At 42.8% G+C, this 23,818-nt stretch overlaps 4 protein-coding genes across 5 annotated transcripts; 2 read left to right on the top strand and 2 right to left on the bottom strand.

Annotated features, from left to right (window-relative positions):
• The first annotated feature begins 66 nt into the window (after positions 1-66).
• Positions 67-5,218, top strand: Rev1 (Rev1 DNA directed polymerase). The gene is made up of 3 exons (XM_065230713.1): positions 67-188; positions 328-1,658; positions 3,337-5,218. Exons 1-3 carry the CDS (start codon positions 141-143, stop codon positions 5,201-5,203), a joined length of 3,246 nt encoding a protein of 1,081 aa, XP_065086785.1. The 5' UTR covers positions 67-140; the 3' UTR covers positions 5,204-5,218.
• A 73-nt stretch (positions 5,219-5,291) lies between these two features.
• On the bottom strand, positions 5,292-7,319 carry LOC135708386 (transcription factor grauzone-like). Of its 2 annotated transcripts, XM_065230476.1 has the most exons (4): positions 7,214-7,319; positions 6,984-7,132; positions 5,562-6,920; positions 5,292-5,490 (listed from the first exon to the last, which is right to left on the bottom strand). In XM_065230476.1, the coding sequence occupies exons 2-4, from the start codon at positions 7,095-7,097 to the stop codon at positions 5,332-5,334; spliced, it is 1,632 nt and encodes a 543-aa protein (XP_065086548.1). In that variant the 5' UTR covers positions 7,098-7,132; positions 7,214-7,319; the 3' UTR covers positions 5,292-5,331. The 2 variants fall into 2 exon arrangements, with proteins under 2 accessions (XP_065086548.1, XP_065086549.1); XM_065230477.1 differs by lacking the exon at positions 7,214-7,319 and having other exon boundaries at positions 6,984-7,145.
• Positions 7,320-13,783: 6,464 nt separating this feature from the next.
• LOC135708609 (transcription factor grauzone-like) lies at positions 13,784-15,770 on the top strand. The gene is made up of 3 exons (XM_065230711.1): positions 13,784-14,136; positions 14,192-15,463; positions 15,533-15,770. Exons 1-3 carry the CDS (start codon positions 14,038-14,040, stop codon positions 15,689-15,691), a joined length of 1,530 nt encoding a protein of 509 aa, XP_065086783.1. The 5' UTR covers positions 13,784-14,037; the 3' UTR covers positions 15,692-15,770.
• LOC135708610 (uncharacterized) lies at positions 15,767-17,295 on the bottom strand. The gene is made up of 2 exons (XM_065230712.1): positions 16,950-17,295; positions 15,767-16,886 (listed from the first exon to the last, which is right to left on the bottom strand). The coding sequence occupies exons 1-2, from the start codon at positions 16,993-16,995 to the stop codon at positions 15,793-15,795; spliced, it is 1,140 nt and encodes a 379-aa protein (XP_065086784.1). The 5' UTR covers positions 16,996-17,295; the 3' UTR covers positions 15,767-15,792.
• Between the last annotated feature and the right edge of the window lie 6,523 nt (positions 17,296-23,818).

Genomic DNA, 23,818 nt, shown 5'->3' with positions numbered 1-23,818 from the left:
TCATGCAAATCCCGCCCAGCTACTCCCGCATACTTAACTCTACCAAAACATGTTTTTACTGGATGTGCTGTTGAACAAGGAGTGAATTTTGCCCAAATTTAGCGAAATTTTCGAATTTCAATAGGATAAATCTAACCATCATGAAAAGAAAGGAAAAATCCGAAAGTGAAACTGGATTCGAGGGATGGGTAAGCAGTTGGTTTTGTCGTTTTTGGACTCATAAATTTGTTATCCGAATAGTGGCGCGAATGTACTCTACCGTCGCATTAAGTTACTTTGAGACAATCTATATAAATTTAAAAAAAAAACTTCCCATCATTTCCGTAGGGCGACTACATGGGTGCCAAAATATCCAAACTGGAGGACCAATTTCGTCACAGTGCCGCAAGCGCGGGCGAAAAGCTATCGGATCTATTCGCCGGAATTTCAATCTTCGTCAATGGCTACACCAATCCTTCGTCCGACGAACTGAAGCGGCTCATGATGCAGCATGGTGGAATTTACCATCACTACAAACGCTCAACCACGACCTACACCATTGCCTCAAATCTTCCCGATGTCAAGGTGAAATCGATTACTTCCGAGGTGATCATCAGTCCCCAATGGGTAGTGGATTGCATCGAACAGAAGCGAATCGTAGACCATTCCAAATATTTGCTGTACTCCAATCATAAGCCTTCGCAACCGAAGCTGGCATTTGGGAGACTCGACAAGAATGTCGATATCCAGAAGCCGGTAGCGAAACCGGACGGAAAAGACGATATAAGCAAGGATGAATTTATGAGCCTGATGAGCAAGTTGCATGTACTGAATGAGAAGATCAAGGAATCGGCGAGTGCTGAGAAGAAATCCTCTACGGACGAAACTAAGCCACTCCAAGAAGAATCGAAACAAAACGAAATTATCGGCGAAGCGGAAATCGCAAGAATGGAGGAACAGGTCCTATCCGAATCCACAGAGGTTTTCGACCAAAACCCCACACCGGAAGAACCAACCACTAGCAAGGCGGATGTATCCGTTAACGATTCGAAAAAACCGTCTCCGCGTAAGACCATGAGAGCAACCGATCCCAATTTCCTCGCCGAATTCTTCAACAACTCCCGTCTGCATCACATAGCGACCCTGGGAGCAGGCTTCAAACAATACGTCGGAGAGTTGCGAGAATCGCACGATGGCTCGTTCCCGGAGCGAGAAACCCTGCGTCGCGCGCTACCCAAATCAGACGACCTCGATGGACCACGTGGTCCATTCATCATGCACATCGACATGGATTGTTTCTTCGTATCGGTTGGCTTGCGGAAGCATCCTCATCTGCGGGGGCAACCGGTGGCCGTGACGCATTCGAAGGGATCCGATGCGGGCAAGGTACAGTCCCGTCCGGGACAGAACCGTTCTCTGGAGATCGAACTGTACCAGAAGCGACTGGAGGAAAGGTACAAGACACCGGATATTCCGTACGAGTCGCGGCTGCTCAATATGGACGATAACAACTCGATGTCGGAGGTTGCATCCTGCAGCTACGAGGCGAGAAAGATGGGCGTCAAGAATGGGATGTTTGTCGGATCGGCACTGAAGCTGTGCCCGAAGCTGAAGACGATTCCGTACGATTTCGATGGATACCGGGAGGTGGCTTTCACGCTGTACAATACCATTGCGAGGTAAGTGCTTGTATGCACTTCTGTAGAAGGTATTGGAAAGAAGTTTAAAGGGCTTCCGTCGAATGTTTGAAGTGCTTGAAGATATGGAATGTTCAGAGAACTTGTTCTAGTCTTGTAGGCGTTGTTACGCAGGGACTTCTAGGAACGGTGTAAAGGACTTGATATGTATGTTTAGACAGCTGTTAAAGAAACATTATTCACTAAAATTGCAAAGGACTTTTAGCGGAAGTTCTGATGACTGTTAAAAGATGTGAATGCAGAAAAAAAACTAAATTGTTCAAAGGGTGTCCAGAGGAATTTCAGAAGTCTTCTTGTAAGATAAGTTTTCATAGCACGAACTCCTTACAATGTTTAAGAAAAGCATTGTAAATTGAAAGGCTGTTGACTCTTTTGGAGTCCCACCCCCGCGCACAAGGACGATGATCAGCCGCCCCTAACATGGCGAACAGACGCTTGGGTTATATAGGCCACGTTCTCCGGAGAATGAAGCACTCCCCCCCTCTCCACCAAGACACAACCAAAGTTACACCGGAATTGGTTACCCGATCTTTCATATAGGATACTGGGCAGGAAGCTAAGGACCACTACTTGGGGTCTATGTGAAGGGATCTATCACGTAATATTTCTAAGCGGTGTTTTTTTCTTAGAGCAAACCGGATTACTTTCCGAGGAACCTTACAAAACAACTCCTTTGATAATCTTATACGTCATCTTGAAGTGGCGTCCCGTAACCTCACTTTTTACCTGGGCACAAACTTTCAAAATAAGATTTAATGCCATATTCATACTCGAATCTGTTGAAAATACATTTAATCATCTAGTTTACTCGATATCTAGCCATTGCAAGCAATATTTTGATAATTTATTGTTTATGTTTTGAGAGTTGATGCACAGGTAGATTGAGGTTAAGAAAACGCCACTGATCTTCCCTAGAAACATTGGAGACCTTTAAGTTAACATTCAAAAATATTCGATTGAATAACACAAAACCGTCCAGAAAATTTCGGAGGAAAGTGCAGATGGAATAGACACAGACAAACAGACATGACACATTGAATATTTCTCACTGTAAAACCAAGGGGGGGAGGTGGCTGTCAAATACGAACAAACGTCGCCTACCTCGCATGCCTCGCATAACTGGTTCCAAAGGTAAACAAGCCATAAGAAACCTACAGCGATTGTTTACGTTTGGAGCCAGTTTCATACAAGAATGATCAGTAGGCTGATTTGACAGCACGTCCCCCCCCCAGTGTAAAACATCGTCATTAAAACATTACCGCCATCTGTTGAGTACACTGTGGTGGGCACACCGCTGAACAGATGCCGGTAGTGTGTAAACGTCAAACGCAAGTGAATTGACTATGCGCGCCACAGGTGGCGGTACTACCAACTACGATACTTTTAAATAGTCCGTTAAATGTTTGTTCGATGAACAACTTGCGAGTGTTATGTCTGTTTGTCTGTGGAATAGATATTCTTAAAAAAGCAGCAAGAAATATTTCGAGAGGAAGTTCTAGGGACTTCCAGTGCTATTAGAACTTTTATAACAGTTCTTCCACGGAAAAATTGATCAAATTCCTGGGAAGGTTTGGCGGCTTTCAGAGATCATATTGAAATTTCCAGCTTCCTTCTTGCATTTTTTTAGGAAAAACCTCATTCTCTTCGATCTTCCCCCCAGGTACACCCTGAACATCGAAGCGGTCAGCTGTGACGAGATGTTTGTAGACCTGACCGACCTGATCCAGGACATCGGTGCCGACGACGTGATGGACTTTGTCGGCTTCGTCCGAGAGCAGATCAAGGAATCCACCGGCTGTCCCTGTTCGGCCGGCGTAGGGGCCAACCGTTTGCAAGCCCGCATGGCCACCAAGAAAGCCAAGCCCAACGGGCAGTACTACCTGGCACCGGAGACGGTCGGCGAATACATGCGCGACATTCCGATTAGCGAATTGCCGGGCATTGGGCCCAGTACGACGTATCGGTTGAAGCAGCTATCTTGGAACACCTGCGAGGATCTGCAGATGGTTTCCGGTGCCATTTTACAGCGAGAGTTTGGGAAGAAATTTGGCGATACGATCTATCAGGCCTGTCGAGGAATTGATGAGCGTCCGTTGGTGTACGAGCAAGTTAGGAAATCGGTGTCCGTGGATGTAAACTACGGGATTCGGTTTAAAGAGGAGGCCGAGGTTGAGCGGTTTATGAAACAGCTGTCTGAGGAGATTCATAAACGACTGAACGAGATCAAGAAGCGTGGCAAGTTGATAACGGTAAAACTGCTGGTTAGGGCATCGGATGCACCGGTTGAGACGGCCAAGTTCATGGGCCACGGACTGTGCGATATCATTACCAAGTCTTGCCCGTTGAAGGATTTCACGTGCGATTTGGCACTAATTGAGAGGTCGGTATTGGCTTTGATGAAGCAGATAGCGGCACCACCCCATGAGCTACGGGGGATAGGGCTACAGATTTCCAAGTTCGAGGAGAAGAAGGCTCACACGGAGTCGAAGAATTCTTTGAAAACAATGTTCGAGAAAGCGGCGGCGAAGCAGGAGTCGGCTGTTCGGTCAGAGCAACCATCCGTATCGAAGCTGGAGGTTACGCCAACCAAAATCGTATTGATTTCTGCTGCCCGGACAGAAGTGACTCCAAAGAGGAAATCGGAAACAACACCGAAGAAGCTGAAACCGGCGGCGCCTAAATTCGGTCGCGGTCGCGGTCGGCCACCAAAGCACCTATCGTTGAACAAGTCCAAACAAAGCAACGATATGCTGCGGTTCCTCAAGGAGGGTAAGGCGGACTCCAGGGCAGAAGGAATCCCCGAAGGTTTGGATGCAGAATTCCTGGCTGCCCTACCGGACGAAATCCGTGCCGAGGTAATCAAAGACTACAAAATTCAAGCTAGAAGCCATAAAAGTGAACCGGTTCAGCAACTCAAACCGAGAGAACCTTCCCCGAAACCGTCCACGTCCTCGAATCGGGTAATCGAAGAAGCGCCATCCGCTACCGAGAAAATCAGCGTGGATTTGAAATTCCTTCAGGCTCTGCCGCCGGAACTCCGTCAGGAAGTCGAGAGGCAAATCGAACTGCAGAAGGATACCATGGTCATAACCAGCAGCGAACCGGAGTTCTACGAACGTTTGCAGGTCACGCCGGAGTCTAGCCCGGCGAAGGAACTTCCGCCACCTCCGGAAAGTGTTGAAACGAAGGAACCGGAAATGGGGCCGAATATTCTGCTTCGAGCGGACTGGCGCAACATGCTGTCGTCGTGGGTTGACAGCGCCGATGAGCCGGAAGACGTGGACGTGGATATGATTGCAGCCAATGCCAGGGAGCTGGTGGATGGCAAACGGTTGTGCGAGGTTCACCTGGCGTTACGATTTATGTTTCGGATCTTAGAAGAACGAGCGCTTTGCCCATGGCATCAGGCTTACTTTAGAATTGTAGATGCGGTTCAATTGGGAATGCTAGAAGTTTATCGCACCAAATTGGCCGTAAATAGGGATTTTGGCTGCGGTAATGCCGATTGTTGCAATGCTAAGGAGTAGAGGAAGTCCTTTTGAGTCCCCTTTGTTATGTTTGGAAAGTTCTAATAAACAGTTACTGCAAATACGTAAATCATTTTATTCTTAATACGCTTACTTAAGTTACTTTTGGTCACCAAAAAAAATCAAACCTACGCATCCTTCATGACCCGCTTACGCATCTCTTCTTCCCACTCGACCGGATGGACAGTTTTTCGGTGCATGTACTGCTTGTTCTTGGTGTTGAACCGCTCCGGACAATGATTGCAGCCGTACAGATTCTCCCCGGTATGATGGATCGCTATGTGTTCCTACGAGAAAAAAAAATGATGCGAATTTTAAATAACCTTTCCACGCAAGCACCCTCCCAGTCAAAACTAACCCTCATATGATGCGGCCGTTTGAACTTTTTGTGACACATTTCACACTCGAACCGGCTCTCGGTGTGCGCCCGGCGCATGTGGCAATTTAGGGCGTCCTGATTGCGCACCTGTTTGCCGCACAATTCACACGATAGTGCCACGTCTGGTTGGATGTGCATCCGCCGGATGTGCTTCGTCAGGCAGTACTTGTCCGTCAACCAAACGGAACACATACTGCACTGGACCCGGTTCTCCGTCCGCGTGCCCAGATGACCCTTGACGTGCGTGTCGAAGCACTGCTTCGAACGGAACACCCGTGCGCACACTTCGCACACGTGCTGCTCCCCGTCGCCGTGCATCGCTACCAGATGCTTTTTAAGTGAACCTTGCGATGCCAGCAACTTGGGACACTGCGGACAGGGGACGGATCCATGGGCCACCATGATGTGCGCGTTCAGGTGGGCATTGGATACGAACGGCTTCAGGCAGGTGTCGCACTTGAATGGACGACTTTCGTTCGGTGAGTGAACTTCTTTGGTGTGCTCTTTCAGCACTTTGCTGGAACTGTAACTCTTGTTACAGATATCGCAGTGGAATGCATCCGGATTCAGGTGCAGCTGAATGTGTTCAACCATCCAGCATTTTTTAAAGATCTTCTTGTTGCAGCATTTCAAATACCCCTGCTCGTCGTGGACGTACTTGTAGTGTTTGCGCAACTCCGTAAAATCCTCTAGCGGTTCGGAGCACAAATCACAAGAAAGCTTATAATGCTGCAACACAAGTTCATCGATCGAAGGCCCATCCGTCTTCGATTTTGGTTTTTGTTCTCCCTTCTCTATTTTCGCCTTCTTAGGAGTACTTTTCCTCGGTTTGTACTTTCGCTTCGGTTTCACATCTTCTATAAACTCATCGTCTCCGACGCTTGGCTTCTCATCCGACTCTGAGTCGTCAGAATCTTCCCCATCATCATCATCTTCATCATCATCGTCGTCGTCCGCTTCTCCGAAAATGCCCAACGGAGTCCAGTCTTGATCCACCTTCTCATCCGCAACCATATCTTCAGTAGCCACTTTAGCTTCTTCCCCTCCTCGATCCGCTCCAATAGTAGCTTCACAATACGTATCCAAACCCATCCATTCCGCATCGTCGGGCTCCTTCTTGACCACGTATTCCATCTTGATCAAACCACCGCTTTCTCCCATCTCCAAGGTTTCGTAGGAAGCAACCATTTCCAGTGAGCTGGACGACGATGTCGGAACTAGCGCGGTTCGTAGAAATTCCTGATTCTTTTGAACCTGCTCGGCATAATCGTAAAATCCGCTGACCGTTGCCTTGCAGGCATCGCAAACCACGGTCGGAATGTCCCGATTACGCGCGACCTGCGAAAGCAAAACAAAAAACATTCACAGCGCTGCCAGACACTCATCAAACAGAAAACCCACCTGAAAGTAGAAAATTTTGTCGATTTTCTTACGGAAATCCTCGTCCTCCAGAGCCATCGGGGTGCTGTTCGGGTTCTGGCCCAGGCAGAGACGGCAAGTCTCTGCCATGTCCATTGTGCCTTTCGATTTCACTTTGGCAGTAGCACTCCCTGGGGAGGAAAAACACTCATCTAGCGTTACGCAACTGAATGGGAAATTCGCATCGATTGAGTTAGAAATTTCATCATTACCTTAAAATAACTGTGCCACCGTGTTGAGAGACGTAATTTGGGAATACCTACAAGATTTTAGCGTTAAAATTGCTGAATATTTCTATGAGCAAATTGAAAATCCCGACAACTTTATGTTTTGTTGTTTGGTGTCGCCAATCGCCATCACTGTCATTAGTTTTGTGAGTGTGTGTGTGTCGAGGCTGAAAAGCGTTCCCATGCAGCAGACAAATGGCACTATTAAAAGAAATTCAGGAAAGAATTTTCAAAAGAACCTACCGTTAACTCCCGGTAATCTGAACACTTTTTAGTTTGAACCCCGATAATCTGCACGCCCTAATAAAATTTGTATGGTTCTTTTGCTTAACGACGTGTTCCGGGTATCATCCAAACCATTTGTGGAATAGTTCAATAATTTGGGTTATCATTCATTTATACCCCGTACAGACTATGGCTTATTATGGATATTATCATGTAATATATGTTGTCTTGCAATGAGCACTCATACATCTAGTTTTCACTGAATCCTGATGAATGTGGGCTCTTAGTGGAATACCTGTATAATGAGAAAGAGAAGGATTAGTATTTTCCATTAATTCCACTACTTTATTTGCGTATCCTTGACAGATACGCGTATTTCGTCTACAATGTGCAGACTTCTTCAGTTTCTTGTACTAATACTCGAGTCGAGTTGTTTGTTTTGATTCGCTATGAAAGTTTGACAGATAAAATGAGGGGTTAGTGGATTTTCCTATGTTTCGAGGGGTGAATCGATTAGCTTGGGACCGAAGAGAGTACCAGAGCTGAGCCAAAATGTTGAGCACGTTATTTCGGGACCTTCTGGTCTTAGAGTTGGCCTCTATGGTGTTACGGTATTTTTTCTATTAGGGCGCCGTACAAACTAAAAATTGCTCAAACGTCATCTATTACATGGAATAGAGTAAGTGAAATGGAACGATACGAAACGGAACGCAGAATCAAAACAAAACAGCAAATAAAATATTGGTTTGATATTGTAATCCCAAGGATTTTCCACAGATCTGAACTGATTTGTACTTCAACCACCGACGAACCGTCATGCCACAGGAGCTTTTCGTTTGTCCACAATTCGATTTGTTAAACGAGCGATTCTAACTTTCAAACGGGCGATCAGATATGTCAAACGAGGTGAAAGGCAAACCATGGCAATATAAATTCTACGTGGGTTCGTGTCCTTGCTCATGATATGACGCGATTGGATGAGTAGATGGCGGTAATGTTTAGCGTATTTTAAATATGGCGTCTTGGGCAAGAATTTGAATGTTGGTTGTATGAGCTGTCACGTCGATTTGTCGGTGCTTCAACTATTCACACAAAAGAAATCCGTGTCATCAAAAATATTCCTAAACACCAGGATGCTTGCAAAAATGATACAGATTTTTTTTTTTTTCATTTATCAGGAAAAGTGAAAAAGACGTGTTCCTGAATATCAGGAAGCTTAAAGTAGTTGATGTTATCTCTTTTTCTCTAACGAAAATTGCATTGAATTCACTTCGGCCTATTGGATAAAGCAAAAATATGGATAAAAATTGATTCGGTCAAAGCGCTTAATTTTTTTTTTTTTTTTGAGAATATTGGGTACAAACCTCGGTACAAACATTCAACAGTACACGGAACCAAATTTTGTTCATTTAAATCAAAAATATAAATGTTCATTATATAAAAATATAAAGAGTTCAAAGTAAATTGAAAACACGTTTTCAACAAAAAAAATGTATGTTTGAATTAAATTCAAAAGCATGTTTATTTCAACAATACATATTCTGGGTAAACAATTTTCAGCGTGTCCTTTTTTCCTTGTTGTTTACATTCGGCAAACTCAACCGAAAACGGGCTGCAAGCGGCGAAACCGAAGTAGATGTTCTGGAAATCCACGTAAGTAAGTGTTCCAAGCTCGACAAAACCAGTTGAACCCCACAATATCAACGTCACTCCGTCGTTTCTGATGCCGATCCCTATTGAGAAATCCAACTTAAATCCCTGCGCGCCAGGTGGCAGGAATAAGCAATAACCGACGGTGATAAGTTTGTGACAGCCCTTGATAATTTCATAGATTGTTTTCAAAATTGTTTAATTTCAATGTAATTTCATGCAATTTTTTTGTCAGCATGGATGAACCTTGTACAAAATGCATAAAATTATTTTGTAATGCATTGTTCCTAAATAAAAAGCTACTTCAAGACAGTTAAATTACAGAAAACATGTTAAGGTTTGAAATCATCTGCCGATAAGGCAACAGACAAAGTTGGCCGACTAAATGCATCGACGAAAAACTATTAAATAGGCCGATTGCTCGGTGTAGCACCAGACGAAAAACGATTTAATCTGCTGATTAATACACCGACTGAAATTAATTTTTAAGTGGCAATAGATTTAGTCGGTGAACGAATCGGGTGATCTGGATGATGTATGTTTATTTGGAAGATATTTTCGAAACAAAGCACGATAAAATTCAGAATTATATACCATTATTACGAGTACTACTTTTTTGCTCGGATCGTGTTTTGACTCCCACAGAAACTCGCTAGAATAAATACAAAATAATAGTTTTTTGGTTGAAATTTCAAAAATTTATTCAGTTTGACACATTATTTCGGACTTATCACCGCTGCGATTGCAGCGCCACGGTAGCCGATTGAAACTTGGATTTTTCAATTGGATTTTACAGGATTTTACCATAGGAGTAAAGAGCTATACCTGTATACAGAGTCACCGTCAACGCCAATAAACAACGACGATCGCAGGGGGATCTGTCATTTTCAGCGATGTGGAAGTCATGGTTGCCAGTAAACATTGTATGTTGCCGCTTGACATTTTGACAGCTCATTCGACACAGAAACACCCTGAAACACCCAAAAACATACAAGAAACACAATCAGCACAGTCACAAGGTGGTAGAGTGACTTACCCTCTGTCTGTGGTGGAATCATTCGAATCGGTGGAACAGCCGTAAATCGAAAATATTAAGCCGATGATGCCGTATCGGTCATGGGTTGATTTTCCATATTAGGAGATCGAACCAGAGCGTTAGACTGGGTCATTTGTAATAGAGTCGGTGTATAATGAGTCACGCCAAGAGTGAAGCCAAGTCTACCTATTGAACTGTCAAACTGGCTACCTATCGTGCAAAATAAATAAACATTACGATGCTATGAAAGCTACACGAAAGGTATTGAAATAAAATATAAAATTTAATCGAAGAAATGACCATAAACACGCAGTGAGAATTTAAATTGTAATTAGAATCGTATGGTAATGATCAGTAATGAGAATTTGTAATATACGTTGCTGATTTAATCCGACAAAATCACTAATATAATAATTTACTGCAGCCGGTAATTTAATTTCTCGCTAGAAGTCATTTGAAGTTAATGCACAAGTCCTCTGTTGCCAAGTGAAAGGGAAGGGAATCTCTCAAAAACCGTGATGCGAGTTCCACTGTTTTTCTCTTGGCGTGACTCATTATACACCGACTCTAATTTGTAAGAATGAGTTTCATTCCACTGAAAATTACAAACAAGTTTGAACAACTCTTGAGGTAATGTCCTGGATAATGTAATGCATAATTACCTGGATACTAGATTAATTCAATCCGTTGAGTCAAGTTTGTCCAAATCTGGTGCTCTGAACTATGATGAAGTCCAACATTGGCCCTGCGAAACATCTTCAAGAATGTCGGAAGCTAAAAGCGATAATCTGCGGTTCCGGTTCTGCAAAGTTAAAATTAATGAAAACTAAATATGCGATCATTCCCCAAAATTCTCACTTTAATGATTTTCTGCCTGGTAAATCCGGTGGAAGCTAGGGTGGAAGCAAAGTGAGTGAAGTGTAAACTCAATTTCCATTCAATTGGAAGCTACTTCGCCTTGTTTTGTGTCGCTCGTTAAATTTAGCGCCAAACCGAAGTCCAGTGCTGCCAAAAACATCGCAATGAAGAAGTATTTTTGACAGTTCATCAACTTTTATTTTAAAAAAATCACTTTTAAAATTACGAGTTGAAAAGTAAAAGAAACACTTTTAAATCAAAAACTTTCGTTTTGAATATTTTCAATGTTAAAACTACACAATTTGGAAAACTTTTAATTTAAAATTGCATTATTTTTATAGCAAAAATATTTGTTGTTTGTGTGTACGTATACGTAACCCTTGGATTCCGACCAGCAGCACCAGATCGGATTCTTCACAGGCTCAGAATTCAGTCAAAACTGAAATGGAAATTACGATGGTTCCATCGTTCCATTAAGGTGATACGGCACGTCATGTAACAATGGCTGTCCCCACAATCATTAAATAAACGTGTTTTGGTATGCGTACGAAAGACATCTTCCTACAAAATAGTAAATTACTAATTACATACCTTAAAAAATGGGCCGAAATTGTATGCATAAGATCTGGATACATATTTTTACACTTTTTCACCAAAATATTACCAGTTCATTCACGCATTCGCAATATTTGCATGAAAAAGTACGATCAGTCGATTTTGTTCTACTCTGGGCATGTAATTTAAATAACTGTTTTCACTAGCTTCCACTTTTCAGAACCACACTAAAAACAATAACGATACGTGCTTCTACAAGCTCTTTCAATTTAATTCACTTTTAAATATGATATTTACTTGAATAATATCATTTGCATCGTTAAAAACGCGAGCCGCGAATAATTTTGTAAGCTGAAATTGTTTTGTTTACCTTTTTTCTACACACCAAATTACGAAGGTGTGTGTGCAAATCATCTATCATCGTATCCAGTGTTGTCAATTAAATTGAAACAAAGTGTTTAAAAACAATGTTTTTATTGCTTTTGAAGGTTCTTCAACTGTGTGCAATTTATAAACCATCACTTATAAATATTAAAACAATTTCTTATTTTTTTTCAAGAAAAGAAATTGAAGTAAATAAACCTACAAATCTTCTATAGAGAACCTATTTGTCATTCTGGTTGCACTGGTCGAAGCCATCAGCTGATATTAAAAAGGCGGGAATATAATGATGCAAAATCATAAACATACACGATAAGAAAAAACGTACCTAGCGGCCAGTTCACATTTACCTACTTTTTACTTTGAGTATAATCACGATCATATTCGCCTACTCCTAGGTATAACTGACTTACTTTTGGGTAGAAAGCGAATTTTCAATTCCATAAGATTTGAACACAAGTAAATGAAAACTACTTTGACTCACTTTACCTACTTTTGGCTTCCTGTAATAAAGTGACGAGATCTGTGAAAATAACTTACTTTTGGTACTTTTTTCTTACCATGTACCTGGAGGTATGAGTGCTGGAAACATTTTTGGACCGGTCGTGTATAAACAAAGTATACAAAGTGTGGCTTTGAATTATTACTACTACTACTACTACTATGATTACTTGACTTGGTTGGCCTTGGTGGCTAGGCGTATGATATTTTTCTGTATAGAAAGGGATGTCCTTGGGAGGTGGTAGATCGTTAATTTTGGCAGATTGAATAGAAATGTAGTAATGGTGCCAATAATGAATGATAAATAGACATTCGACCTATTAATAACGAACTCTAGCAGCTATGTTTACGGTAGTTGCGACAGTACATGATGTACACCCACACCCCTACAGCATCAATGATAATCATTTCACTGACACATAGAAACGAGAGAAAAAAAAAGCAAAAAAAGCGTGACGTATCGTATCACCTTAATCCATTGGTATTAATTTTAAAACAATATATGTTACATTACTTGTTGGTTGAAAGTGTCTTTTTCGATTATATTTGCCCACCTGAGGCCACAAAACTACCCACGAAACTAAATGACCGAAATCGATATGAAAACAAAAAATTAAAGACCGGATGGAAAAAACATTATGCGCACCAGCGCAATATTTACCTTGACAAATACAAACTGAACGATTTCTACGCCTTCATCCCGACTAAGTATAATTTTGAATTTAAATTATAATCAACCCGTAAAAAAAAAGAACCGTAGAGGTACAATGAAATGTATTGTAACCATACAATAGAGTTTATGGTATTTACAATAAATCGTATTCTCCACAACGATAAAATAACAATAGAATGTATTGTTTCTACAATATAATCAATGGTAAATGGGGGAATATACAATAGATTAAGGGGGTCGTTATGTATCTTAACCATACGAAAAATCACTATTTCCCGAACAAACTTGAACCATTTACCATTAATTGTATTTTTGTTCTATTGTTGAAAACTCTTACTATATGGGACGTATTGTACATCTATTGTAATAACAATATGTTAAAACTTCGTGTACTATATACACACAATAAGATCGATTGTTGGCAATAGATTTACTTGTAACTGTATTTTATTTTATGGTAATTGTATGGTTATTTTTTCCGGGAAATCAATGTTTAAATATTGATAAAACATAAAATGATTAGTTTTTAATCTCTCTATGTTTAGTAAAATTTCTGAGTGTATTCGTACCGTGTGCGGAAATTCTTTTATGCTGCATGGGTTTTCTGCTTGACGGCTGCCAACTCAAAGTTGGTTCTACTTTATCGGTAACAAACAGTGATCCGAAACGAAGCGTAAACATCTTTTGTGGAATCGGCGTTTTTCAGATTCAACTTTTCTAAAAAAATCTTGAAAAAAGTAACTTAAGCTTAAGGGAGCTAAAGTTCTATTCGCCTGGTAATAGATAGTTTTAGTGTTGCGCAAGAAATTGCTAAAAGTTCGGTTCACTAGCAACTTTCATACGACCGACTGGTGTTGTGTAACTTGATAGGGAAGTGAAAGTATATCGTGCGGAAACTACTGATTGATTCTTTTTGGAACCGGAACTAAAATGCCTGCAAAATGCCGCTTATGCCTGTCCTACTGTCCTCCCTCGTCGGTGGAGAACGACGATCTGCGTCGGGTGGTCGATAAGGTTTTCTACTTCAAGGTACGGGGGAATTTATTTACTAGATGATTGAATTAACGCTGTTCAAACTCCGTAGATTTTCCGAAGTCAAGATGATCCAACGTTGATCTGCGAAACCTGCAAGGAGACGGTAGATGGATTCTACGAATACGCCGAGAGCGTATGGAAGAATCAGCAGTTCCTGCGGGAGAGTTCGATTCCTTCAACCAGTAGCAACAATCAAGTCGTTACGAAGCTTGAGATCGATCAGCAACTGGGTGGATTTCCTAGGGAACAAAAGCTTGCCAAGAAGGTGAAGGTAGAAGAGGACGAGGAAGAAGTTTACGAGGTAGAAACATATGTGGAAACAAGTTATGAAAATGCGGATGATGGAGAAATCGATGTTAAGACTAATCGCGTATGGATGACAGAGGACGACACTGAAGAGGTAGATGAGTCGGATGAGGCAGAGGGCGATGCGGATGAGAAGCATGATGAAACGATTGTATTCGAAATCGAAGAAGTAGATGTAGACAGAGCACCCAAACGAAAATATACCCCAAATAATAGAGTAGAAAAAACGGCTCCAAAGTCGGATCGTGAAGAGCAACTACTACAGCATTATAAATTGAGCTGTGATTTGTGTTCGGAACCGTTGGCTGGTTTCTCTGAACTGATGAGACACTTCAAACACGTTCACAACGAACAGGGATATTTGAAGTGTTGCAACAAGAAAATCGTAAAGAAATGCTGGATGATTGAACATATTCAGGTGCACATGAATCCGGATACGTTCCACTGCGCCATCTGCAAGAAGAGTTACAGCTCAAGTCGTGTTCTAAAGGAGCATACTAAAGAGGTGCACACGCCGAACGAACAGCGATCGATCAAGTGTGATACCTGTCAGAAACCGTTCGCAACGCAGCGTGCACTCAGCGCCCATTTGATGGTGGCTCACGGATCTGTTCCTTGTCCGCAGTGTCCCAAGTTGCTGGCCTCGCAGGGATCGCTGAAGAAGCATTTGGTCATGATGCATGGCGAGGGAGAGCAGTTTGTGTGCGACATTTGCGCCAGGGTTTTCCGCTCAAAACCGTGCTTCGATAAGCACGTCAAGATCCACCTAGGAACGTTTGAAGCTGCACGGGTGCAGTGCGGTTTGTGTTTCGCTTGGCTTACGAACAAGTACTGCCTGAGACAGCATATGCGTCGCATTCATACCAACGAGGACGAAGTGGTGACGTGTGAGGAGTGCGGTCGACCACAGCGCAATCAGGTCATGCTCAGACTGCACATGGGCCGGGCCCACGGAGAAAGTCGTTTCGAGTGCGACATTTGTCTCAAGAAGTTCAAACGGTCACATCACATGAGGGTGAGTTTAGTAACTGTTTGGATTTGATCTGCGTTTGTTGATGCTACGATTTTTTTTTCGGTTTTATAGGAACATAAAGCGATTCACCACACCGGCGAGGATCTTTACGGTTGCGACTACTGTCCAGAGCGGTTCAACAACAAGAACAAACAATGTTTGCACCGGAAGACGTGCCATCCGGTTGAGTTTGAGGAGGAAATGCGCAAGCGTGCTATGAAAGACATGTAGACTTAAGCCTAAGATTGTGGTTTGATGTGTTAGCTTCATACAGTAACAAACTATCTGTACCCGTACAAATGAGTCTATTTATTTTTTTCGAAACTTTCGCCTCAGCCAATCGACTCTTCGATGCAACAGCTCATCCGTGGCTCGATCTCACCCAGTCCCGAATCGCTGGTGCCCCCATCGTCAGTCACCACATCGTTCATAAAGTATTCATAGTTTGCCCAGTATGGATCTTCCTCGGTAAATTCGGCCCCTACTGTCGATGGTTGGTCACTTGATTCGTCCGCATCTCTGGAGCACTGCTTGGCGGCCACTCGCATCAGCAGTCGCTGCAACCGGGTTGGGTCGCATTTCAGCTCGATACCCAGCACAAGTGCCACTTCGCGATTCAGTTCCAACATTCCGGATGAACGTTGCTGAACGCAAACATTCCTCTTTCCAACGTTCCGGTTCAGTTCCCCCACCGATGTCTGAACGGCCATCTCGCGAACACGTGTGCTGTGGTACTTTTGCACTCCGACGTTCCGTTTTTCAACTTTCATGGTTTGGGCCGTGGCATCTTCTCGCAGCACGGTATCCGTATTGACCCCAGCGTCGGTTTTCATCTTTTTAGCCTCCTTCTGTGGAGATAATTGAATCTCAGCATCTTTCGTTTGGCGCTTCGACACGTTTGGCGATAACTGAACAGCGACATCCGTTTGGTCTGGTTTCGCAAATCCCACCTGTACCCCAAAATCCTTCGAAATGATCCCACCCCCTTGAGAAGCCTGAACTGCCGCCTCACTTTTCTCAGTGCCCTCCGTATTCACACTGACCTCCTTCCGAGCTGGACAAACATCCTCACTGAACAAATCCCGCGACTCGGTCTGGAGCTTCAGCTGTTCGTATGCCTTTCGGGACTGTTCCAGAACCCGTTCCAACAGATCGTCCCGCGGATTGCCCAGCTGTCGCTTCTCGTGTTCATCGTACTGCATCAGCAGGTCATGCTGGCCGGAGAACAAACTACCGGACACGTTGACCGAGCTTTCTTCCGTTGAGCTCTCCGGAATCTCCAATCCACCGGCACTGTCGGAAGTGCGATGCCGTTGTGAAGTTCGCGTTTTCGGCTTCCGCTGAGTGTACGATTTACGGGGTCGGCCACTTGCCCGTTTGGCACCTCGGCATGATTTTTGCGAACATTCGACTACTTCGTCTTGAGCTGGAAGGGAAGAACAGGTTTTGGTGTACAGACTTCACGAGGATTAATCAATGGAATGCTTACAAAATTCCATAGTTTTCAAATTTGAGTCGACAGTTTGCGTAAACATGTGGCCTGTTGATGCGTGAGTATAGCTTGTGAAAATCCAATGGCGGTAAGCTCCTACTCGAATTAACTTTTAATACCGTCCTTGTATGGATGATCTGCAAAGTGTTTGCATAGAGTCGTGTTGATTAACTCTGATGTCGACATCAAGGCAGCCGGACATTCTTGATCAGGATTTAATCCGAGTATAATACCGGTTGGAGCTTACCACCATAAAGGGCCACCCACATTAAATCCGTTTGCGTTGCGTTGACGTTAATTTGACAGTTAGACAATAGATTTAGCTGTCACTTTGCCGCAACGTGTCCGATCTGGATCTAATGTACGTGGGCCAGGAAGAGGAGACAATTTCTTTGGTACAAGCAGTGTAAATATTTACCTTATTTGACAGAACCCAGGTAATCATGACGTTTGATTATTGAAAACAATTTGAATGAAGAAAAGAGACCTACTGCTGGCATGATTACCTGGGTTTTTGTCAAATAAGGTAAATATTTACATTGCTTGTACCAATGAATATGGGGCTTTTTTTGAACCAATTTTTTTTGTCAAACGCGAACCAGTGTTTGATTGGTCGGGTGAACGTTTAGAAACGCGAGAAGTTTTACAACATGGAATCTTTTTTCTTGTATTTTGAAATAGTATGAAATAGTTTTTGCCTAAGAGAAGAGGTGACACTATGGGGGAAAAATTAACCACTTTTCTGTCAAACGTGAATCAGCTCGTAATTGGCTGATTTGATGTATTTATGTATTTATGTATTATTATAGCATACTTTAACACCGTGATAAAATTTACAATGTTAGTTGGGAAGCTCCGTCAAGGTGATGCAATCCATACAAAAAGATTCCGACCGTCCTAACGACCTAAGTATGAAGCTGGAAGGAACCACAGCCGATGAGGTGGTGCTAGGTATGCTTTGGAGGCCACAAAGCGATGAATTCTCCTTTTCCACCCACATGAATCCTGAGATTCATCTACTGATAGAGGACGAAACCACAGACAAACAGACGTAACTCTTCATTGTGTATCTTCGTTCACGCATTTAACGGTTGATTTGAATATTATCAGTTCCGCGAACTACTCGCCGCAGCGCTGGTATCGGATCACTTTGACGTTTCTATACATTCTATAGAACTTTTATGCAATATTGTTTGCGAGTTATCGAGCAAGCTTGTTTTCCGCGAGAATCCCGAGAGATGTCGTTACTGAGGTCGTATGTTTTGAGATATATGTTTTCAAGAAAATCTTTTTCAAAGAGTTACGTCTGTTTGTCTGTGACGAAACGATTCCAACCAAAAGGCAAGTGTTGAGGGCGGTGATGACTGTTTTCGATCCATTAGGACTCATTTCCTTTTTCACGGTACATGGGAAAATTCTAATTCAAGAAATTTGGAGAACTGGAACGGGATGGGATGAACACATAAGCCAGGACTTGTTCGTTGATTGGCAGAGATGGAGTCGAGCACTTGGTGAATTAGGAAAGGTGGCAGTTCCCCGATGCATGTTTCCGGAAAAAATTAACCAACCCGTCACGAAGGTCGAACTGCACACCGTCGTTGATGCGAGCAAGTCGGCTTATGCTTGCGTCGTGTACATCCGGTACCTCTTAGGTGATGAGGTAAAATGTTCTCTGGTAACAGCCAAGAGCAAAGTTGCGCCTTTAAAGCCACTCAGTATACCTAGGCTGGAATTACAAGCCGCTCTCATTGGAGCTCGCCTAGCGACGAACGTCTGCGAGATAATCTCGATACCTATAACACGACGAGTCTTCTGGTCGGACAGTACGACATGCTATCGACTAAGCTATCGAGGTGCAGTCCTCTATACAATCTCGCGGTATTTCTGGATGAGAACGGAGTGATGAGGATTAGAGGTCGTATAGGGGGCTGTACCTCAAATCCCCCACGAAGCTAAGTATCCCATTCTTCTCCCTAAGGATCACCCCGTAACGCTTCTGTTAATCGACAGGTACCATCGACGTTATCTTCACAGCAATCGTGAAACGGTTGTAAACGAGGTGCGCCAACGCTTTTGGATTCCGAAGCTCAGGGCGGTGGTACAACGAGTGAGCAAGGACTGCCAGTTCTGCCGGATCCGCAAAGCATCAGCTCAACCTCCAGTAATGGGACCTCTGCCTAAAGTGAGACTGACGCCATTCATCAGGCCGTTCACCTACACCGGACAGGATTATTTTGGTCCTATACTCGTCAAGGTAGGACGCGGCTTGGTCAAACGGTGGATTGCACTTTTTACGTGTCTGACAATACGTGCAGTCCACTTGGAAGTGGTCCATTCGCTGAACACCTCCTCATGCATCAAGGCTATCAGAAGATTTGTGGTCAGAAGAGGGGCCCCAGACGAGATATATTCCGACAACGGAACGTGCTTTGTCGGAGCCAACCGACAATTCTAGATAGAGCTGGAATTAGGGCGTAACAGCTTTTGTAAACAATGACTTCTATCGATGATTTCTAGGAATTCAAGGCTCTTCAACGCAGACGAACCCAACCATCGGATAGGGGAAGTATTTCCCTACCCGTTGAGGATGTTAGTTTGTGTGGGCGAGCCTTGAATTTCTAGAAATCATCAAGAGAAGTCATTGTTTACAAGAGCTGTTAGGCCCTTATTCCAGCTCTATCTAGAATTGATGGAACAGCTGAGGGAAATCAACGAAGGATGTGCGAGCGTTTTTACAAATGCGAGAACCAAGTGGTTGTTTAACCCTCCCGCAGCTCCTCACATGGGTGGAGTGTAGGAGCGAATGGTACGCTCCGTGAAAGTTGCAATGGCAGCTGTAGCAGGAGCACCACGCCATCCCGACGATGAAACTTTGGAGACAGTCGTACTAGAAGCGGAAGGCATCGTGAACACACGACCCCTCACATACGTGCCCTTGGACGTGGCCACAGATGAAGCATTAACCCCAAACCACTTCCTGTTGTACGGAAATAGAGGGGTTACTCAACCAAGCACGGAGTTTGTGGCACCTTGTCAAACATTGAGGGACAGCTGGAAACTTACTCAGCACTTGGCCGACGAGTTCTGGCGTCGCTGGGTTAGAGAGTATCTTCCAGTTTTGAGGAGACAAGTGAAATGGTTTGAACCGACCAAACCCTTGGAAGCCAATTACTTGGTCATTGTCATTGAGGAATCAGCACGGAATCATTGGGAGCGTGGAGTTATTACCGAGATCTACCCAGGATCGGATGGTCATGTGCGGTCGGCGATGGTCCAGACCAGTACTGGCATTAAGAAGAGGCCCGTAACGAAGCTTGCATTACTGGATGTCAGGAAGGCTCAGAGCAAAGAAGATGATCGTGGTTCCCAGCAACACGGGGCCGGGTATGTTGAGAAAGCCCCTCGATTGGGCAACGGAGAGGTGTAACTGGGAACACTGCACGATCGAAGAGGTGTGTCAAAAAAGAGAGAGTGAGTAGAAACGAAGGACAGAAAACAAACGTGTTCACAATTTAGAATTTCATTTTGCGCGATTATATCTCAAATCAGAAAGCTAGTTCTGAACTCGAATAATTGAATGTAAGATCGAGAGTTGTTCAAGTAAGAGAAACCATTCCAAATGTTTTCGCTAATCCTAATTACTTTTATTTACTAGGATAAGATACCCACAATTTCGGGTGGGTTAGTTAGGTTAGGATACAAAAGAGAACCGTTTTGTAAGTATGTAGCCTGTTGAACTCTGTAAAATCATAACCTAATGTTCAAATAAATTGCAGCCTTAAAGTTTCTCGAAAGCAAACTAAAGGACGGATCGCATTTGACTACTTTCTCTGCAACAGTCATCTCTTCCTCTTAGGTTTTTGCACGGTCGTTTCCGCGAGAGAAGAACTCGTCACAGACAAAAAGAAGCCAGTTGTCTCCTCATCATCAAAGGAAAAGAGCCTGAATTTATAAAGAGACGACATCTTATCCATTTGACAGGTCTTCTGCTCGATTGGAATGACTTTTCCTATGACTTTGACAGACAATCGATTGTTCCAATTTTGACATATCGCCTCTTTATAAATTTAGGCTCTTTAATCAAAGGTGTAAATTGTTTACATACACGCTAACTTGAAAGTACACCCATTAAGGGTACAAAATACCAATTTTACAAAAAAGTGAGGTTAACCCAAAAGGCCTTTTTAATGCAACACCAATGTATTGCGTATTTCACACCAAACTGGACTAATAAGTGCGTTTTCACTTATTAAAAAGTGTGATTAAAGTGCGAGCTTCCGTCTAATCGTCTTGGTGTCTTCGGTGCACTTATTTCTTATGATGCAAGTAATAAGTGCTCCGAAGACACCAAAACGATTTGACGCAAAGGTGCACACTTTTTGCATTTTTGGGGCAGTCCAGTTTCAGACGCAATCAGCAATACACAGTAAACAAAATTATTATCGATAAACGTATTTCAAGCTGATCTACGAAATAATGATGGAATAGCAAAACGCACATACAATATTACATGATATTACCAACAATCAATATGAAACTAACGATTTTAAATTGGCTCACTACTTGACTACCCGCATAAACGTGAACCATAAATTGACCTTACCTAAAATGGTTAAAAATTGTTTATAATCCCTGCTAAACTTTAACTGAAATGGTTATAGAACTTTACATGAACGTTTAATAATAAAGTTTCAACCTTATGTATTATGGTTTTTTGGAACTGGACCTTACAAATAATGGGTTGTTAAGAACCATTACCATTCCAAATTCTTGTTTTCTCCATACATTTTCAGAAAGAGAATTATATAAGAACGTTTTTACTTATGATTTGAGAATATTAATGGTAATGGTTATGGTAGTCAGTAAGGTCCATTAATGGTTTTGTATTATCGCTCAACTTTACGTGGAATATATCGTGAATTGGTAATCAGTAAATTACAGGCAACCAATTCGCGATATATTCCATATAAAGTTGATCGATGTTACAAAACCATTCGTGGACCTTACTGACTACCATAACCATTACCATTAAAGTTCTCAAACCATAAGTTAAAAGGTTCTAATATAGTTCTCTTTTCGAAAATGTATGGAGAAAACAAGAATTTGGAATGGTAATGGTTCTTAACAACCCATTATTTGTAAGGTCCAGTTCCAAAAAACCATAATACATAAGGTTGAAACTTTATCATTAAACGTTCATGTAAAGTTCTATAACCATTTCAGTTAGAGTTTAGCAAGGATTATAAACAATTTTTAACCATTTTAGGTAAGGTCAATTTATGGTTCGCGTTTATGCGGGTAGCCTATTGGTCCCAAGCAAACGATTAACGTATCCCATTCTAGTCGAAATTCTAGTACTACGCAATGTTTGTTTTGATTCGCTATCAAAGTTTGACAGATAAAATGAGGGGTTATTGGTTTTTCCTATGTTTCGAGGGGTGAATCGATTACCTTGGGACCGAAGTTAGTACCAGAACTGAGCCAAAAAGTTGAGCTCGTTTCTCCGAGACCTTCTGGTCTTAGAGTTACCTCTATGATATTACCACCGACAAACCGACATGACACTTAATTCTGACTTAAGCCTGTTAAGCCCGAATATCGTAAACGGCTGATTTAAATGTGCAGTGATCCGAACTGCCAAAACCATAGGATTGTTTGATCTAGATAAAAATAATTTGCCCAGAATAGATCAGACACGAACCAATTCATAACTTTTGCATGCGGGTTCACGGCTTAGCACACATAACACGCGTCGCGAGACAAGACACAACACTTATCGTTCTTACAACATTTAAAACGGATTAAAAATTACCTTTCTGTCGACCGGTTTCGGGCGCGATGCTGCCCATCTACGGGACAATGTCCGACTGGTTACAATAGGATTGCTACGCTGTTGTGTAGACGTCCAGAGAAGAGAGTTGTTACTGTATTTTCAGCTTCGTCAAGTTGAACAAAGATGATATGATGGGAGGATCATCTTCATTCATCAGTGGTTCCTGTGTGTTGTTGATATGCATTGATTCCCATGCATTGAGGTGTGAGGGTTTTCGTACTGTTTTGATGAGCTTCGCACTTTTCCAATCAATTTGATGATTGGAGGCCGTCGTGTGCGCCGCCACAGCTGAATCGTTTGATTTTTTGTTGTCGACAGCATTTTTGTGTTCTTTAAGGCGGACTTTTACTTTGCGACGGGTTTGTCCGATGTACACCGAGGGACAATCCTGGCAGGGAATTCGGTAAATTCCAGACTGCTCATCCGCCGGAATCTTGTCCTTAAGGTTACACAACAGGTCGCGTAGAGTGTTGTCGCTTTTGTGTACTATGTGTAGTCCTTGACGTTTGAGTGTGTTTTTGATTGGGTTTGTGACTTTTGGATAAAATGGTAGGCTAATCCTCTTAGCTTCATCCCTCTCCGGCTGTAGTGTGGTTATGTTCTGTAGGCGTTTCTTGCGTTTGTGTTTTTGTAAAATTTTGCTGGTGAACTCCTTTTCGTATCCATTTACTTCCGCCGCCTTGTAGATACGTTCCTTTTCTTCAGCGAACTCTTCTTCCTCCATAGGTACATTATAGAGACGGTGTGCCATAGAGTGGAAGGCGGCTTGCTTTTGAGCGCCGAAGTGATTGGAGTCCGAGGTGATGTATCGATCAGTGGATGTCGGTTTTCGGTAAATACCGAATTTCAACGTGTCGTCCTCCTTTCTGGTGACCATCAAATCTAGAAAGGGCAATTTTCCATCCACTTCTCTTTCTACTGTGAACTTAATTGAGCTGTGGCGGCTTAGCTAAATATTTCCCGCGAACACGGAGCCAGATGTCAGTAGTGTGTTTTGGTTAGAAATTTTATTGTTTTTGCTATGGTCATTCAT

This window comes from Ochlerotatus camptorhynchus, unplaced genomic scaffold (assembly GCF_037179485.1).
Source record: "Ochlerotatus camptorhynchus isolate MF236.1 unplaced genomic scaffold, CSIRO-AGI_Acam_v1.1 ptg000330l, whole genome shotgun sequence".
Taxonomy (NCBI): domain Eukaryota; kingdom Metazoa; phylum Arthropoda; class Insecta; order Diptera; family Culicidae; genus Ochlerotatus; species Ochlerotatus camptorhynchus.
The sequence above is the reverse complement of the archived record's forward strand: the minus strand, read 5'-3'. Positions and strand labels throughout refer to the sequence as shown.

Bases quoted from the DNA above. Each gene is read 5' to 3' on its own strand.
- Rev1 (XM_065230713.1), top strand. From the start codon at position 141: ATGAAAAGAAAGGAAAAATCCGAAAGTGAAACTGGATTCGAGGGATGG. The intron at 189-327 runs GTAAGCAGTTGG...TCATTTCCGTAG, and splicing joins AAACTGGATTCGAGGGATGG to GGCGACTACATGGGTGCCAA. The intron at 1,659-3,336 runs GTAAGTGCTTGT...TCTTCCCCCCAG, and splicing joins CTGTACAATACCATTGCGAG to GTACACCCTGAACATCGAAG.
- LOC135708386 (XM_065230476.1), bottom strand. From the start codon at position 7,097: ATGGACATGGCAGAGACTTGCCGTCTCTGCCTGGGCCAGAACCCGAAC. The intron at 6,921-6,983 runs GTGGGTTTTCTG...TTGCTTTCGCAG, and splicing joins ACAAAATTTTCTACTTTCAG to GTCGCGCGTAATCGGGACAT. The intron at 5,491-5,561 runs GTTAGTTTTGAC...TTTTTCTCGTAG, and splicing joins AACGGCCGCATCATATGAGG to GAACACATAGCGATCCATCA.
- LOC135708609 (XM_065230711.1), top strand. From the start codon at position 14,038: ATGCCTGCAAAATGCCGCTTATGCCTGTCCTACTGTCCTCCCTCGTCG. The intron at 14,137-14,191 runs GTACGGGGGAAT...CAAACTCCGTAG, and splicing joins ATAAGGTTTTCTACTTCAAG to ATTTTCCGAAGTCAAGATGA. The intron at 15,464-15,532 runs GTGAGTTTAGTA...TCGGTTTTATAG, and splicing joins AACGGTCACATCACATGAGG to GAACATAAAGCGATTCACCA.
- LOC135708610 (XM_065230712.1), bottom strand. From the start codon at position 16,995: ATGTTTACGCAAACTGTCGACTCAAATTTGAAAACTATGGAATTTT. The intron at 16,887-16,949 runs GTAAGCATTCCA...CTTCCCTTCCAG, and splicing joins TTTGAAAACTATGGAATTTT to CTCAAGACGAAGTAGTCGAA.